This window comes from Esox lucius, chromosome 4 (genome assembly GCF_011004845.1).
Source record: "Esox lucius isolate fEsoLuc1 chromosome 4, fEsoLuc1.pri, whole genome shotgun sequence".
Classification (NCBI taxonomy): domain Eukaryota; kingdom Metazoa; phylum Chordata; class Actinopteri; order Esociformes; family Esocidae; genus Esox; species Esox lucius.
This window is the reverse complement of record NC_047572.1, coordinates 24016304-24035059: the sequence shown is the minus strand read 5'-3', so window position 1 is coordinate 24035059 and position 18756 is coordinate 24016304. Positions and strand designations below refer to the sequence as shown.

The following is an 18756-nucleotide window of genomic DNA, read 5'->3' as shown; positions in this document are numbered from 1 at the left end:
TTTCCTTGTTGGGGACCAGGCAAAAAATCCTGGTGGTGGACACTTTTTCAGGTTTTTCTATCTGTGTAACGACATCTGGCCTCCACACAAACCTGTGCGGGTACATGTGCAGTTAGGCCTGGAAACACACACACACACACGCGCACACACACACACACACACCATGGGGGTTGGGTAAGGGATGGAGGAATTAATCTGGGAATGGCAGTGGGTGGGACTTGATGAATCATAGTGTCTGCCGTCAATCATCTATATCACTAACCCTAAGGCAGGGGTTCTCCACACTCATTTCAGCCTTGGCACATACACACATACAAACACACGCACACACACACACACACACACACCCGATATTATACGCGCGCACACACACACACACACCGACTGTTACAAAATACACAGACGCACACACAATCTTGGCTGAGATTAGGGAGATTCTGATATTTTTCCCTGTGATGTGACATTGTACTGAGTGATTTGCTGTAATGTGCCCTAAAGATTAGGTCAGTCTGAGGACACGCACACACACGCACGCACACACGCATGCACACACACACACACACAGATTTTGAACTGGAACCTGTGTCTTCAGTGATCTGCCAGAGAACACTGGGTCAGTCTGAGCACACACACACACACACACACACACACACATTTTGAACCGGGACCCTGTCACTAGGTCAGTCCCTCCTCCTTCACCTTCCTTCCTCTTATTCCTGCTTGTCTTTCCTGGCGGGGGGGTAATGAAGTACAAATTCCAAGGAATATGATAATGACGAAGACAAGGAGAGTTATGGTTTAAGGTGACGATGAGGACGATCGGAGTGATGATGTAGACAGTTAACGTTGAACAGAGAAGAGCTGTAGCATGTTTGGGTCATGGTTTGAATGGGTACCGTATTTTCGCTGAGCGAGAATGTAGTGAAGGGACCTTTGGCTGTGTTATCCGAGTCCTCACAGGTGCAGCCTAGTGGCCAAAAGCCCCGCTCGATGATGCCACCTTCAGGACAGAAGCCATCATTGACAATGAAAAGTGTCAGGGTAAAACATGTGAACACATTCCGTGGCTTGTTACGACTGAAGTCTTGCCATGGTAAAGCTATCGGTAGCCTGTCAACAAGACATGACAATGATTCTGATGGTAAAGGTTTCCATTCAATAGCTCATAGTTATACACGTGATACTGATAGGCCTGCATTGTCCAGTACCTTTAAATTCACACCTGGACCCCAACGTCCGTTCCACTGCTTTACCTCACGCGTCCCCTGTATTCAGGGACTGGGTTAGACCTAGGAGAGCAGGGGGTGCAATTCAGTGTCAGGTGGAATAGCCCACCAGCTGTACCTTTTATGGTAAGGTTTGAATTCCACTGGTCTAGTAGAAAAGAACCACACCCATACTCTGACCAGACCTTGCCGGACTTTAACACAGAGCAAAGTCAGACCTATAGATCTATAAATTGTTCTATTGGATGTATTTCTGTGATGGTGACGGTAGAGCACGCCTGATCTATTGGGTGTACATCTGTATTGGTGGAAGTCGAAACGTCAAATCAATTGGGTCTATCCCCATGTTGGTGACATGAGTGATATATCTGATCTTATGTACGCACATCCAGCTAGGATCAAATACTCTTGATACATCTTTCTGATTTTGCCCACCTGTTCTATCTGCTTTGTCCTGTCCTCACAGCAGATGTGACAGCTACATCAATAAGGTTTACGTACTACTACTGGGTTGTGTGGTTGCCCTAATGTGCAATCTTCAGATGTGCACACTGTGTATGTGTGTGTGTGTGTGCGTGTGTGTAGTCTGTTTCAACACGTCTGTGTAACTTGGGGGAATCTTATAATGTGGAGCAGGACTATGTGCTCATGTCTGTGTCTGTCAGGCCCCGCTCCACCCTCTCACTCCTTCCCTCTCACTCCTTCCCTCTCACTCCTTCCCTCTCACTCCACCCTCTCACTCCTTCCCTCTCACTCCACCCTCTCACTCCTTCCCTCTCACTCCTTCCCTCTCACTCCTTCCCTCTTGCTCCACCCTCTCACTCCTTCCCTCTCACTCCTTCCCTCTCACTCCACCCTCTCACTCCTTCCCTCTCACTCCTTCCCTCTTGCTCCACCCTCTCACTCCTTCCCTCTCACTCCTTCCCTCTCACTCCACCCTCTCACTCCTTCCCTCTCACTCCTTCCCTCTCACTCCTTCCCTCTCGCTCCTTCCCTCTCACTCCTTCCCTCTCACTCCTTCCCTCTCCTGCTCCCTGTTTTTTTGACAGCTCTAATAAGTTCAGTAGATCAGGTTACTCCACTTTATCCATGCCAACTTCTCCCCGTTTTTTCGGTTCTTTCTATGTCCCCCATTTCTTTATTTTCTCTACCTCTGTTCTCTCACCCTCTTTCTGTCCCCCTTGGCCACTCTCATGTAAATACATACTCTCTCTCACCAACACACACTCTCACCAACACACACTCTCACCAACATGCAGTCTCACACACACAGACACTGTCTCTCCAGTGCTCTCAGGTTGCTGACATTTTCCATTTTTGCGCGTATAAAGTAATAATGATAATATTAGCGGGTGTGACAGAGCTGGGCTCCACGGGCCGACCCTGCCAGGACTCCAAGAACTATCAGCCCTTTTCTGGGGGAATCCGAGACGCAGCATAGACCTGCAGTTTACACAGCTGAGTAGCATGTGGAATAAACTCGGCCTTCTCTCTCTCACGTCCCCCTCCCCTCCCCTCTCCTTTTTCTCCTGTGTTCATTTCATCCTTCTCCAATTCCGGCAGTATCATTCCTCCTCTCGGCCCAGACACAGGGAGCTCGCTACTGTTCACTGTCTTGTCGGTATCTCCTCCACACCCGCCTCACCCTCCCATTTCTCTATTATCTCTCTCTCTCTCTCTCTCTCTCAGTCTCTACCACTCTCTCTTCCGCGTGGATGTTGTGGGGGTCACCTGCTGTGGTGGGATACGGCCAGACAAGGTCTGCTTGTGGTACTGAGGTGAGGAGAAGAGCAGAGCTCCGCCTCTATTATGCATCCTCATCTAGTTTCCTTCCTTCCCTCATTCTTAAAATACATGTCTCTCTCTTCCTCTTCTTTATTCGTCTCTTTCTGTCTGTCTCCTTGTTACAGGTTTTCCCCTCTCCCTGTTTTCTCCTCAACATCTGCTGGAGCAATCAAATGTTATCTCTCCATAGGGACCATGCATGCACACTCCAGGCCACACAAACATACAGTCAAGGTCGGGGGGGGGGTTCTCCCAATATTACAGATAGGTCAATCTGACCCACTCAAAGAGTGAATATTTGTTGACCCTGACCCTCCCCCACCCAAAATGCAACACAAACCTACGCCCTTGACTTGGACACATATAAGCACTCCTACGTCTGTGAGCACATAAAGCAGGGAGACAGTGTCTGAGTTATGCATGAAACGTGTGTCGAACTGTAAGTGAAATAGGTTCTGATTGTGCCTGTATTATTATGTATGCGAGTATCATGCTAGCTTATCAACGCTGCTGAGTTTAATGGTCTCTGTGTCCCTCTACTGGACATAGATCGTAGGCACAACAACATGACGAAAAGAATTCCAGGGCTGCCGGGAAGCTATGGCGACGTACCAGACGCTTTGTAACACAGATTGTAACGCGGAACATTACCACTAAGGGATGTCAACAGACCGGGGCTATTGGAGCTTTCTCTCAGTATGATGTTTGTTCAGCCCAAATCATTTGTTAATAAAGAGTTCGTAGCCGAACTCGGTGGCTGCCCCAGGTCAGTTGCGTTGGAAAGTATTACATGCACTTCAGAACCCACCCTACGATAGGACACAGAAATGCCATTGATTGGTCGTGACCTAAGCCTAATATATATAGCTTATAGAAGGAAAAAACTAAAAAACACAATATACTTTTTCAATTGAAGCCTAAAATCACAGCGCAACAGCTGGTAGTTCTATGAACTTCCTTATGGATATCTGTGACGTATATTCCGTTCACAAACTAAAAGTTCGTCGTGTCTGTTGAGTGTGGAGTAATCCGGTGTCGTAGTCGGCTCTGGCTTAGTTTTGTGGTTGTTTCACGTTTTATTAAAAATGTTTGTCGCAACCCTACCGGGCTGTGGTACGAACCACGGGCCATGTCTAGCGTTTTTCTTCATCAAATATTTGTTGATTAACAACTATTCAGAATAAACATATATTGATTAAATTGGAAGAAGTTAAACTCGCGTTATGAGTTTAACAGACAACGTAACCTGCATTCACACGTCGTATGTTACGACTTAGGCTGTTTGCGAAAACTTATCAGACACTGTTTAACTATAAAAATAATAGTACTATAGTCAACTTAACAAGAAATAAAAACTTAGCAGTAGCCTACAACTCAAATCTTTCTCCGTGCGGTAGTTTATCTCTGCGAACGTCTCAGATCGATATCTCAGTTCACTTCTATTTTAAACAAATATATTGGTCATATCATTTAAAGTTATATTGAATTGGTTTTATTGGTGTAAAATAAATATAAAAAAAGATTAGGATTCTAGTATACAACACAATTATCCCAAACATGGTGCGCTAGGAAAAAAGCCTATTCAGATTCCCAAACTAAACACAATGCTTCTGCTGTAGTTAAACATTTCGAGATTTTTACAAATCAAATATATCCACGACACTTACACTTACAAAAATGCCTGTCGTGTAGCCTACACCTTTATAGTTAAAACTCATTCTGCTGGCGGGGACGACAGGCGCTGGTTTAGCTCAGTGGGTTACTTCTTTGAAAAAGTTAGTTCGTGGTCTGCAGGCCAGAGGTACGACCCCGGGCGCTGTCCTGTGCTTTTTTTTTTTTTAATGGAAGCTTTGCAAACGCGAAATGTTTCACAAAACAAATCCCCACACTTGCAAAAATGCCTGTCGTGTAGCCTACACCTTTATAGTTAAAACTCATTCTGCTGGCGGGGAAGACAGGCGCTGGTTTAGCTCAGTGGGTTACTTCCTCGTAAAAGTTATTTCATGGTCTGCAGGCTAGAAGTACGACCCCGGGCGCTGTCCAGTGCTTTTTTTTTTTATGGAAGCTTTGCAAACGCGAAAGGTTTCCAAACAAATCCCCACACTTGCAAAAATTGCCTGTCGTGTAGCCTACACCTTTATAGTTAAAACTAATTCTGCTGGGATTGACGTCAGTTGCTGGTTTAGCTCAGTGGGTTACTTCTTTGCAAAAGTTATTTCGTGGTCTGCGGGCCAGAGGTGTGACCCCGGGCGCTGTCCAGTGCTTTTTTTTCTTTATGGAAGCTTTGCAAACGCGAAATGTTTCCAAACAAATCCCCACACTTGCAAAAATGCCTGTCGTGTAGCCTACACCTTTATAGTTAAAACTCATTCTGCTGGCTGGGACGACAGGCGCTGGTTTAGCTCAGTGGGTTACTTCCATTTGGCGTAAAAATTATTTCCTGGTCTGCAGGCCGGAGGTACGACCCCGGGCGCTGTCCGGTGCTTTTTCTTACTTTTTATGGAAGTTTTGCAAACGCGACATCTTTCCAAATAAAAATACAAAATGCATGTTGTGTACCCTACGCCTTCATAGTTACAAATAATTCTGCCGACTGATGTAGACATATCTAATGCTGGTTTAACTTAGTGGTTACTCTTTCATTCACAGGCTACTCTTTTATGAGCCGCAGGCTAGAGGTATGACCAGGACGCTGGCCAATGTTTTTATTTTTTATTGAAGCTTTGCAAACGCGGAACATTCTCAAACATCCCGCACTTCAAATATGCGTGTCGTGTAGCCTAAGCCTTTTCTAGTAGAGTTGTTCAGACGGCTGCATTAGCCTACTTTGCAATGGTTTAGCTCAGTGTTTCCCAAACGCGAAAAGTTTCCAAACAACGGTTGATAAACTGCTATTTAGAAATGAACTTTTCACCAAACTGGAATAAATAAAACGCACATCAAGAAAAAATGGCTGTCACAATGTCCACATCTTGAACGCCAAAACTCGTTTTGCTGCATGTTGCTGCAGTCGCTGGTTTAGCTCAGTGGTTACTTCAGTCACAACACCTTAATGATTTGTGGGACCAGAGGTTCAACTCCGATCGCGGCTAGGCTTTTTTTATTTTGTATTATTATTGAAAGGTCAGCCAAAAACAGATAAAGCCTGTGCAATTCCCATTTAACGTGGACATTCCCATTCCCATTTAATTTGTTAGTACTCTCTAAACCAGTTCCACTTTTAATTAACGGAAAATTATGGACACGTTTCAATTGAATCTAGGCCTGTAATCTATTTCGGAATCGACAAATGACGACGTCAATTCAAAGTGGTTTGTTTTGAATCGGCTTATGCTTTGCCATTTTAATTACATACGTTACAAGAAGTTTATTATTTAAAAAAAATATATATTAAGTCGTTGTAGTCTTCATGACCGCGTCCTTTCTATCAGGTAGATGGCGCTCTAGGACTAATAACAGAAGGGAATAACTTGATGTGAGAATAATATAATAATATTAATAATATATAATAATGATCTATAGAGTAAATTTAAAACAATTATACAAACACTATTTTTGCTAAACCTTCTGAATTAAGACAGCAAAGAATTAACAACAGCAATTTACATTTCTGAATTTGATCCACGAAATTTTGGATCAAATTAAACAATAAGAAAAGTAATCATAATCGACAAATGTTGTACTTGCATAGGCTACTTTCTTTCAGTAAACTTTTGTTAGCTGGGAACCTGCAATTAAAGTGCGTCATAGCCTGTTAAACGGAGGTCATTCAGACCAGTCTCTCACCACAGCTCAGCGGTTGCTACCGTTGCTTCAGATGTGAAAGTAAGGAAATGTCCTCATATGGGCCCGGTTATGACTCCTGGACACTGTCCAGTGTTTATGTATGAAAAATCTATTTTTGTTTTATATTCTACATTTCAAACCTTATTTTTTATACATGTATTATTAGCCTAATTAAATGTTCAAATTATTGGTTGTTTTAAAATGTTAGAACGCTACAATGTGGCATTTTTACCATTTCACTTGTATTTTAAACATACATATTTAAGATGGTGATATAAAGTAGTCGTTTTTTGTTGAGCTTTACTGTTTTCGTCTGTCCTGTGATGCAATACCATAATCCGGTAGATGGCGCTCCAGGATCACGAATAAAATATGGATGTGTCAGACCGGGCCTACTAGGATAAACTGGGGTCCCAGTCTCTACATATGGCTTGATCTACTCCATTTCGATTTTCAATTCAGGAACTATTTGAGTTAATGTAGGAGTAGCATTAGAAGACCTTCAGATTTTTCAGTTAATACTATATATTAACTGAAATGTATATTATATTATATATATATACTTTTATATTTACATAGAATAGTTTATAACAAATGGCACACATTACAAAAGTATCTTCAGGTTCATGTCATGTTTTCAAGAGCATAGTTCCAGTAACCGATTTAAGACTGTGCACAGGCTTTGACCTTTGAAGCCATTGCACGTCTTGCCTCTATGTCCACATCGAACCGTGGTGGAGAAGAACAGTTCAACCATTGGCCACTTATCTCTCAGTTTAGTTCATCAAGCTTGTGATTCCCTGACAAGAAATGTTATATGACCCATAAGTAATCGTCCACCTCTCACAGTTTTCTTTCATATCCGTTTCTCGTGCTTTCCGTATGAGTGTGTTTTTGTGTGTGAAAATAAGAGAGAAAAGGAAAGGAAGCATCGAAATGACTTCTATAGGCTCTGCCGGGTCATGGTCAGGTAATTGTTGTTGAGCGTCAGCAAGAGCAGTTCAGAGAAAACGTTCGGACAATGCAGTGGGGGTGCGAGGAGCGACGAAGGGCGGGTGAAACGAGCTTAATGCTCCGTGTAATGCATGTTAATGTAACAGGCACCAGGGGACTGTCGGTACATCCAACGGAGTGCTTTGGGATTATTTATCACAAAACATTTGTTGTATTCTTCTGTTGGGGAACGGTTGATCCCGGATAGCTACACACTAATCCTCCACTCCGTTAATTAAAAAGACGAGGAAACGAATGGAAATGGTGTTTTTTTTCCAGAAATGTAATCATTTCTGAAGAAGCTTAACCATCTGCTAGAGGTTAAGTCTGTGAGCAGATTGTGTTTTCTGGTTATTTAAACCTGCATATTTTACTTTTTTTACGAGAAGACGGGATGGGTGGAGATTTTCTGCGGGTGCGGAAGGGGAGGGGAAAGGATGTCTTTTGCTAAGGGGAAAACTTTTTTTAGTCTTCCTGGCTGTGTTGTCAGCTGAAGTGGAGAAATTTGATCTTGAGCCATGGCGTTTAATTAGAATGCGACTCAAGTCTGGCCGACAGCGCCAAGGGATTCTTTAGTGTGTGGGTATGTGTGTGAGTGTATTTTGATGTCTGTCTGACTGACCAGGATTTATAAGGAAAAGATTAGATTTGAACAAACATGTGCCGCACACTTAAAAGACCCGGGTTGTTCTCTTAGTCTTATCCGAGCTAGAACCGCAAGCTACATAATCTCATAAAGTTATTCCTCCATACTTACATCTGTTGAAATTTCTTAGGATATTTTGGCTTGTCTTTAGTAGGCCTTTAGCAACCTCTGCCTTTTGTTATGTTTTCTCATTATCTACGTAAACTGATCGCATTTATCCCTGTAAATAATAGTAAAATGTGAGTGAAATAGGAATAATCCTAACAATAATTCCTTCCTTTGATTAAACGGTGTGATTATGGTCTTATGAAGTTGCTTTTATGTTGATTGTGTTGATACATGATCAGTTCCGCTTATACAAGAAAAGCCGTTGTAATACGTGTTTGTATCAGACTATCCAATATCAGTACCTCTTTTGATGATTGTCATTATTTTTTGTTTGGAAAATAGATGCTCACAAACAACCTTTAAAATGAAATAACCCATTAAGGATTATTTTTTGTAGAAATCCCAAATTCGCTGTGATGATGAATCAGTGGGGTCATTTGGGTATTACTTTTCAAAGAAGCTATTTGAGGCACTATTTCCAATCCCATCTTGGCCTTGTCGCCAGTAGCTATGAAACACGAAGAGCTTTTTCGTGTCTTTCATATTTTTATTCCCAACGCAGAGTCGTTAGTAAGTGTTTTATTGAAAGGCCTGAAGGACAACGTGCAGAGAAATCTTTAAATCTGCGTCAGATCCGCAGCAAATACATAGAAAATGACACCCTCATTTGAAAAGAAAGTTTGCCCTAAACCCAGTCTCCGCCTGATGTGACGACAGAAAGTTAGACTTCTTTGGCGCACCTAAGGCACGGAGTAATTGCACAAGAGAAAGGGTTAACCGTGCTACAGTAATTATAGTCGCTGCTCTCACGTCGTTCTTCTCCCATACGGTGCTGCGCGCAGCCACGGACCCCTCCTTTTCTTTGACACACACACATACACACACATAGAGAGAGAGAGAGAGGGAGAGAGAGAAAGAGAGAAAGAGAGAGAGAGAGATACAGAAAACACACACACACCCACCAGCACATCTGAAAGAAATGCACTGGAAAATCGGAGCGCGAGCCTCCCCCGCTCACACACTGCTGGTACTGCGCGCGGGGAGCACAACACACATAGCAATTCACTCCTCTCCTTTCAGTTTATATTGTAGTTTTTTTTATCATTCTAAAGCGCAATAATGCATTCTAAGCGTACTTAAGTTTCCTACACCCATTGGAAACAATATGCACGTGCTTTGATGATGTACAATGTCAATGATTGGTAAACCTAGCTGTTTTCACTGTTTTTTAGGCGCGTAGTTGACATGGAGCACATGATGTTGAGCACCCGGTGGACACCGTTAACTGGGATGGTGGTATGCCTCCTGGTGTGCGCGTGTGTGGTGGATCTGGTTTTGGCACAAATTCGATACTCCATTCCCGAGGAGTTAGAGCACGGGGCTTTTGTCGGTAACATTGCGGAGGACCTGGGCTTGGATGTGGCCAAACTCTCCTCCCGTCGATTTAGGATAGTCTCCGGTGCCAAGAAACAGTATTTAGAGGTGAATCTGGAAAACGGTATTTTATTCGTTAACGAGAAGATCGACCGCGAGGAGCTGTGTGAACGGAGTCCGACTTGTTTCTTACACTTGCAAGTGGTGATCGAGAATCCGTTAGAACTATATAGAGTGGAGGTAGAGATTTTGGATGTAAACGACAACTCTCCCAGCTTCCCATGGAGCGAGTTCAATTTGGAGATTACTGAGTCTGCAGCGCCCGGTTCCCGGTTCCCGTTGGAAAGTGCGCAGGATCAGGACGTCGGCACCAACTCGCTCCGTTCATACCAGCTGAGCACCAATAAACACTTTGTGCTGAACATACAGACGCGTAATGACGGGAGCAAGTTTGCTGAGCTCATACTGGAGACCCCGCTGGACCGGGAGCAGCAGAAGACGCATGAGATGGTGCTCACTGCGGTTGACGGTGGGTCGCCCGAGCGCTCTGGAACGGCTCTCATCACAATCACGGTGCTGGATGCTAACGACAACGTGCCCGTTTTTGACCGGTCTGTTTATCGCGCGAGTCTGGTAGAAAACGCACCCAGGGGGACTTTAGTGTTGAAATTAAATGCTACCGATTTGGACGAGGGTGCCAACGGGGAGGTCTCATACGCGTTCAGTGGCCACGCACCGCTCAAAGTGCGTGAGCTATTCAGCGTGGACCAGTACACTGGTGAGATCCGAGTTAAAGGGATTGTGGACTACGAAAAAGCGAGTGTTTATGAGCTTTACGTTCAGGCTAAAGACAGGGGTGCTTCGGCCGTGGCTGTACACAGTAAAGTACTGGTGGATATCTTAGATGTGAATGACAACGCGCCAGAAGTCATCCTGACCTCTGTATCCACACCTGTCCAGGAGGACGCGCCACCGGGTACAGTGATAGCAGTTATAAGCGTCATGGACAGAGACTCAGGTGAGAACGGGAATGTGGACTGCCAAATCCCGAGCAACGTGCCCTTCCAGCTCCACTCATCTTTTAAGAACTACTACACTCTGGTTACTAGTGAGTTTCTAGACAGAGAAGCCGTCTCTGAGTACAACATCACCCTCACGGCCCGGGACCTGGGCTCCCCGTCGCTATCCACTAGGAAAACAATTCTTGTCCAAGTATCTGATATTAACGACAACCCCCCGCGCTTCACCCAGCCATCATACACAGTTTATGTGACCGAGAATAATGCCCCAGGTGCATCCATTTGCTCAGTCACTGCTTTCGACCCCGATTCTAATCAGAACGCTTATCTATCCTACTCGATTCTGGAGGGTCAGATCCAGGGAATGCCCGTGTCCACTTACGTCTCCATCAACTCGGACAATGGAAACATTTACGCGCTGCGATCCTTCGACTACGAGCAGTTAAGGAACTTTCAAATACGGGTTCAGGCGCAGGACGCCGGATTTCCCCCTCTTAGCAGCAATGTCACGGTGAATGTGTTCGTTTTGGACCAGAACGATAACGCTCCAGTCATAGTGTCCCCCTTGCCCAAGAACGGGACCGTGGCGACCGAAGTAGTCCCGAGGTCAGTGGATGCGGGGTACCTAGTGGCCAAGATCACTGCGCTAGACGCAGACGCAGGGCAGAACTCCCGACTCTCTTATCAGGTCCTCCAGGCTACGGACCCGGGGCTGTTCAGTGTCGCCCTCTACACGGGAGAAATCAGGACGATTCGCCGGTTGGTTGATAAGGACGCTACCAGGCAAAGACTTGTCATCCTGGTCAAGGACAATGGCCAGCCACCTCTCTCCGCCACCGTCTCCATCCTCCTCTCGGTGGTCGACAACGTGCCGGAGTCTCTGTCAGATTTCGGCGACCTCACTCTGAGCCCGCCGCCCCCCTCCAACCTTGCTCTCTACTTGATCGTGTCACTGAGCACCATCTCGCTAATCTTCCTGGTGGCTATTATCGTGCTAGCTACAATCAAGTGTTACAAGGACAGAGAGACTCTCAGTGGGTATAACCTCCCCCCCCTTGCCTGCTGCTGCTGCGGGGGATTTCAGCCAGAGCCACCCTCAGAGGTTTTTAAGAAATCTAACCTGAACCTGCAGATCTCCACCGGGGCGAAGGTTCCCACCAACTGCATGGAGGTGAACGGAAATAACGGCACTCTGTCCCAAGCCTACTGCTATAAAGTGTGTTTGACCCCTGAGTCATCTAAAAGTGACTTTATGTTCCTGAAACCGTGCAGCCCCAGCAACACCCCGAGGAACAACGAGGCAAAAGGGGCTGACAACTTGGCTTGGAGCGCTCACAACAGATGCGCGTCGGTGAATAATCACTCCGGAGCCACCACGCCGAATGAGGTAACGTGAGAGTAAATGTGTTGGCATTCATATACAATTCATTTTACCCCGTTCGATTAGCCTCTGTGTGAAATTTGAGTTCGGTTTTTAAAATCAAGTACATGACATTCTAATGAAGGTCAAATCATACATGCCGTCATGATTATGTCTGACTGAACTTGAGCGACACAATAATCACGCCTCAAACATCAGGCGTCAGGCAAACTCCTAATATAAAAACCAACAAATACAGTTACGTTGACATTTCTGTTGTTATTTACATATAATTAACTTAAACGTTAGTGAAATAATTAAAATGTATAGTTTATTTTCAAAGGCTATAGAGAATATTACCAAGTATACCACAGTTACACTGAACATGTTTTGTGGAGCTGTTCTTCTCTCCCCCGCAGAGAACGTCTGCCAGATGTATTGGTTTCACAAAGAAACAGAAAATAATAAACCTTTCACCTTCATCTTTCAGCTTCAATGCTGGTACTTCGTCTTGGCCGTCTATTTTTAGTTATACATCTATTTATGTCATATTTTACCATCTGGTAATTGTTCATTTGTAAATATTTTCGCCGTTGGGTAATTGAGGAATTCCGTTACGTTTTTGTGAGTGTAATTGTGGCAAAATGGTATTGTCTGTTTCTTTCGATACGAGACAGACATTCAGTCTACACCATAAATCAATCCCCAGTTTTTCATTGATTTCTAATATTGTTTTTACAGTGAGTAAGCCTACAAGGTGAACGGCTGACAGACAAGGTGAATCTCTGTACCATGAACTCCACTCATCAGGGGCTGGCTTGCGCCACCGTTCTGGGGACTCGTGCACCTCTTTATTTTGTAACTACGGGTTTGACAGATGACCCCACTAACTATGCCTCAAGGGCATAGACACGGCCGAAGATATATACGGCACACAAAGTGATGCATACGCGAGGGGGTCACGTTCAGTATTAATGAAAAATGACAAAGGGGCAAGGACTGGTTTTTGAAGGAACTGTGCATGTGGGGGGAGGGGGGTGCCAAGGACCTGGCTGGTACGTGGCGCGCCTGTAGATTGCCCCGGCGTTGTCCTCGCCGAATGCGTGAGGAGAGCGATGTGGATCCGTTTTTACTCGGAGTTCTGTCCGCAGGAATAATAAAAGAGAAGGATTAGGAGAGATAGGCATATAGACAACAAGAGAAAGAGAGAAGATGTCGACCCCGCTGTTTTCGGAGTCACTAGATGGGACCAGTAGACCGTTAATGTACGCGCATTGCCCATTGTCATTTCTGTAATCTGATATAGAATGTAGACAAAGGACCACACATTCCCTCGAATACCTCCATGTTCGTATAGACTGAAGACTAAAAATGTCAGTCCAATTCATAGCAGTAACACCTCTGGACATTAAAAAATCCGGTTTCGAGGTCATGATGATTGTTCTGCTCGCAGCAATGTCCCTCTAGGGGCTTGGTGTCCTTGATGACGTTAATTGGTTCCCTTAAATCACCCCTGCGTTCCCCGAGAGTCAATCTTCCACGTGAGTCATATTGAATGGGTCCACAACATGACACTACAAAACCTCAAAGATTTACTAATTAAACAGTAGAATATTTACAGAGCGTACTTGTCAACCAAAACGATTATTTATGGCTTGCACTTTAAGTGTAGCTGGATTTCACCGGGCAGATGAAAATATACATACAGTAAAAGTCAACGGTTGGACACACGTACTCATTTAAGGGTATTTATTTTATTTTATTATTTTCCACATTGCACAATAATAGTGAAGACCTCAAAACTATGAAATAATACATATGGAATCATTTAGGATCCAAAAACTGTTAAACCGATCAAAAGACATAGTAGTAGCCATTCTTTGCCTTGAGGGCAGATTTGCACACTCTGCATTCTCTCAACTAGCTTCAAAAACGTATTAACTCTCTTATTAAGTGCAGTAGAAATGATCATCAAGCACTATGATATCTCCCATGAGGACCACCACAGGAAAGGAAGACCCAAGTAATCAAGCCTCCGTGGTCCAATTGCTGCAAAGAAGCCACTACTGAAGGACACCAAAAAGAAAAGACTTGCTTGGGCAAAGAAACATGAGAAATGGACATTAGACCAGTGTAAATTTGTCCTTTGATCTGATAAATTGAAATGTACGATTTTTGGTTCCTACGGTCTTGGGTGAACGGATGATCTCCGCATGTTGTTCCCACAATGAAGCGTGGAGGAGGAGGTGTGATGGTGTGGGGTTGGTTTGCTGGTGACACTGTCAGTGACTTAGGTAGAATTCAAGCCACATTCAATCTGCATGGTTACAACAGCATGATATGCCATCCCATCTGGTTTGTGCTTAGTGGGAATATTATTTGTTTTTCAACAGAATGTAAATTATACATTTTAGAATAATCTGAATCTAAAGGTTTTTTGTGTTTGGTTAACACTTTTTTGGTTACTACGTTATGTCATATACGTTATTTCATAGTTTTGATATCTTCACTATTATTATACGATGTGGAAAATGGCCAAAATAAAGAAATATCCTAAAATAAGTAGGTGTGTCCAAACATTTCACTGCTGCAGTACATTGAAGGTGAAAAAGTAAAGAGAATTATATAGGCCTTTCATAAAAGTGGTCTGTAAACGTGGTGTGTAACTGATCAGATGAAATGACCCATTTAAGTGAGTAAAGCTGCAAGGACCGCACAACTTATACACCTCAGCAAGACGGTAATTAAAAACATGTTCTCAGAGCATCAGAGCAATGTTAATATAAAAATGATGCCTACATTCCAAAAAACAATTACGTGTATAATTTTCCTAATTTCCTTAGTGGCACAGTTTCCTTTGAAGATTAGAATCGTGTTTTCGATTAGAATCGTGCTGCGTTCTGAAATAACGCCACTTGGGGGCACTCAAGCTCCGTGAAAAATAAAATAGAAATTCACTCGAAATTGCTTGAATCATCTTTAATACAATGTGTGTGTGTGTGTGTGTGTGTGTGTGTGTGTGTGGGGGGGGGGGGGGGGGTGGGGGGGGGGGGGGGGGGGGGGGCGCTTTTGGATGTTTAGACAAATTGTTCAGTAATTATTTTTATCAAAGTCCATCTCTAAAGATATTGAACAATTTCTTCAAGGTGGTCAGAGCATCTGCAGTCTGGCTATGACGGCTGGATGATTTGAGAAAGGTGTTTTTAAAGACAGGACTTGTTTCAACATTATGTTTTCCTGTTTATCAACAGCTCAAGCAACCAAACACTGACTGGACTCTCACAAAAAACCAGAACACCTCTCTGAAAAGGTAACAATCACTTTTTGCTTCACACACAACTACCTCAGCATACCAGTATGTTCCAAATAATGTCTGAATGGACACTGTGATGCAAGTACCGGAGTGTAGCAGTGGGAAAGCTGCTCTTGATGACCATCAGGTCCCTGTTTTCAGCCCGTCGAGAACAGAAGCCTAGTAATGTAGTGGCATACTATGTGCATGGAGTATTCCAGAGACTAACATTCCATAAAGAAGTCCTATTTTTTCCTCTGGATTCAAATGTTCACCTGAATGTCAGAATATTTTGATGAATGATGTGTCCTTGAAAGGTCATCATCTGTTAAGAGGTAGAAAACATGGCTTATTAGTAACACTACAGACCAGAACCTAGGGGAGGTTTACAATAGATGGTCATGTGTAGCTCTACTGCATGGCACCGGCCATGCTAGGGTCGTGGGGTCAATTCCCATAGGGTCTGGTTATAAAATGCACATCTCACTAATACCAAATAATCTGTCCGTGCACTCCGTAAAGACAATCATATAAATCAACTTCTGATAGGCATTAGAAGACACTGATGTGGTCCTCTGTTCAGATGGAGGTGCTGGACGAGCTAAACATCTTCAGACAATCAGAGGCTGCACGATTAATGCATGGACAGGCAGTCACCAGTTGATTGGCTCAGACAAGGGCCTGATGCCTAGTCAATATCTCCTCATGCCTTATATTATCATCAGCCTCAAATTAACAACTAGCTTTTGACTAATAAAATGGGCATTTTCAGTTTAGGTTTAACAACAAAAAAGGGGAAACATCTTGGGAGGCCCATAGAGAGGTTTATTGAACCCTGGCGTAGAACATTATTTGATATAATCTGGATTTCTGTCTTTCCTTTCCAGCTATAACTCCATCAACATGGACGGCACCCTGATGAGGAAAGCCATGCATGCAGACCCAGAGAACTACATGGCCCCCGCGGCTGGCCAGTACTGGACCTGGGGCACCCACATGCGGGGTATGTGAAGCCCTGGACTACGGGCAAACACACACACACACACAACACACGTCTCCCTGGACGAAATAAGCAGAGCTACCACTTCCACAGCATTTGTGTCTGGCCGTAAAATCTGCCTTAGCTTGATTACAGTCATTCTGTACCACAGACCAATGTAACGGGCCTCATTGCTCTCCTTCCACAGACTATAAGATGTCTCCTCCGGCCACAGGCCCTCCTCCTCCTCGCTCCTGGACCCCCCGGTGCACCCCTCCCCCCCCGCCGCCGCCCCAACCACAGCCGCAGCAACTTCCGCCACACCCCCACCCTCACCCCCACCCTCACCCCCACCCTCACCCCCACCCGCCTCCAGACTATCAGCACAATGTGTACATCCCAGGAACGCCGTCCGCCTTGTGCACCCTGAGGCCGGCAGCCGCCCACCACCGCAGCGAGTTGGACGTCCACAACTCCTTCTCCACCTTCGGCAAGAAGAGACGACTCATCCACAACTACGAGCCCCAGGCGGACACGGCGGCGGCCGTCATAAACAATGACCTGTACAATGATTAATGAAAGGGCTCTGAAGGAGGCAGTCGATGAGCGGAGGAATGGGTCAGTGGGTGGGTGAATGGAGGGAATGTGTTTCTTCTGTGGTATGACTGAACGTATGTATAGGAAACACACTACAGGCAGAGAGTTGAATCAGAAGGAGTGAATTCCCTGACTGAATGTGAGCATAGGAAACACACTACAGGCAGAGAGTTGAATCAGAAGGAGTGAATTCCCTGACTGAATGTGAGCATAGGAAACACACTACAGGCAGAGAGTTGAATCAGAAGGAGTGAATTCCCTGACTGAATGTGAGCATAGGAAACACACTACAGGCAGAGAGTTGAATCAGAAGGAGTGAATTCCCTGACTGAATGTGAGCATAGGAAACACACTACAGGCAGAGAGTTGAATCAGAAGGAGTGAATTCCCTGACTGAATGTGAGCATAGGAAACACACTACAGGCAGAGAGTTGAATCAGAAGGAGTGAATTCCCTGACTGAATGTGAGCATAGGAAACACAGTACAGGCAGAGAGTTGAATCAGAAGGAGTGAATTCCCTGACTGAAGGTTTGAAATAAGCATACAAACTATGGAGATAATTAGGGAACCTTGGACTTCTACACACATGAGAGAGGGAGATGGACTCTTATGGAGAAGATGAATGGATGAGCCTAAGTGGAATGATCTTACACCCTTTTTTAATATGTGCTACTTTTGGCCATTGTTCTTTTAGACACATTACTGCTACATGTTTCCCACTGTCTGTTTTTCAATTGATTATGCATTTTATTTTCCAGCCTATTATTATTGTAATTATTATTTTGACAATCAGCCTGGAGCAACATTTTGATGAGAAACTTCCAAATAGCCTAAGATTGGACTGCGCTTTGCACATTGTTATAAATATGAATTCTATTTTTGAATCAAAATAAACACTAATTGCTGGGTTGCGTTCATTCACCTGAAACGGTTAAAAAGATGTGGTTCTGTCTAGATCTTTTGTGAATATGTATGATGAATATACTTGTAGATATGCAAACTGCATTTGCGATCCAGGCGTTCCACAACGGCAAAAAGACCCCCCAACACATATACTGTATATACATTTCTGAGAATAAAGTATTTTTTCTCACATAATTTTCTTCCTCATGTATTAATTATGAAGCTGGCTCGGTTTAGCCTATTAGGCTCATGCCCTTGTCATCACCAGCTATTCCCCAACTGGCCTGAAGAAGGGAACGGTTTAATTCTAAGGATGGATTAAATTGATTGAGACACGTTTTCAAAGTTTAATCAGCTTGAGTCACACATCCACTTTAAAGTTCGGAAATTGTTTTTGGGTGAAAAAGTTCCCCGGCACACTAATGCCAGAACAAGCTTTCTGCCACGGTAAGCTGTTTACCCTGGCGAGGAATAAACATGGTAAAATGCTAACATATGCTAATTGGAGTGCCTGCATTTCCATTCGCCCGCAGAGAATAGTCGAGGTTCATTAACTGAACAAACAGAATATCCCAACGAAATATCATTTTAATTAAAAGACGTCGGGACTGGGAAACCAGCAGCAGACTGGGAGCTTCCATCCCAAATGCCACACCTGGACACGATGCGTCAAACCTTCTGGCCCTT

General features: G+C 44.2%; 1 protein-coding gene across 1 annotated transcript; it reads left to right on the top strand.

Moving 5' to 3' along the window:
• The first annotated feature begins 9515 nt into the window (after positions 1 to 9515).
• si:ch73-233f7.1 (protocadherin) lies at positions 9516 to 18264 on the top strand. The gene is made up of 4 exons (XM_010897478.5): positions 9516 to 12324; positions 15549 to 15607; positions 16477 to 16592; positions 16777 to 18264. Exons 1-4 carry the CDS (start codon positions 9790 to 9792, stop codon positions 17142 to 17144), a joined length of 3078 nt encoding a protein of 1025 aa, XP_010895780.4. The 5' UTR covers positions 9516 to 9789; the 3' UTR covers positions 17145 to 18264.
• Positions 18265 to 18756: the final 492 nt, after the last annotated feature.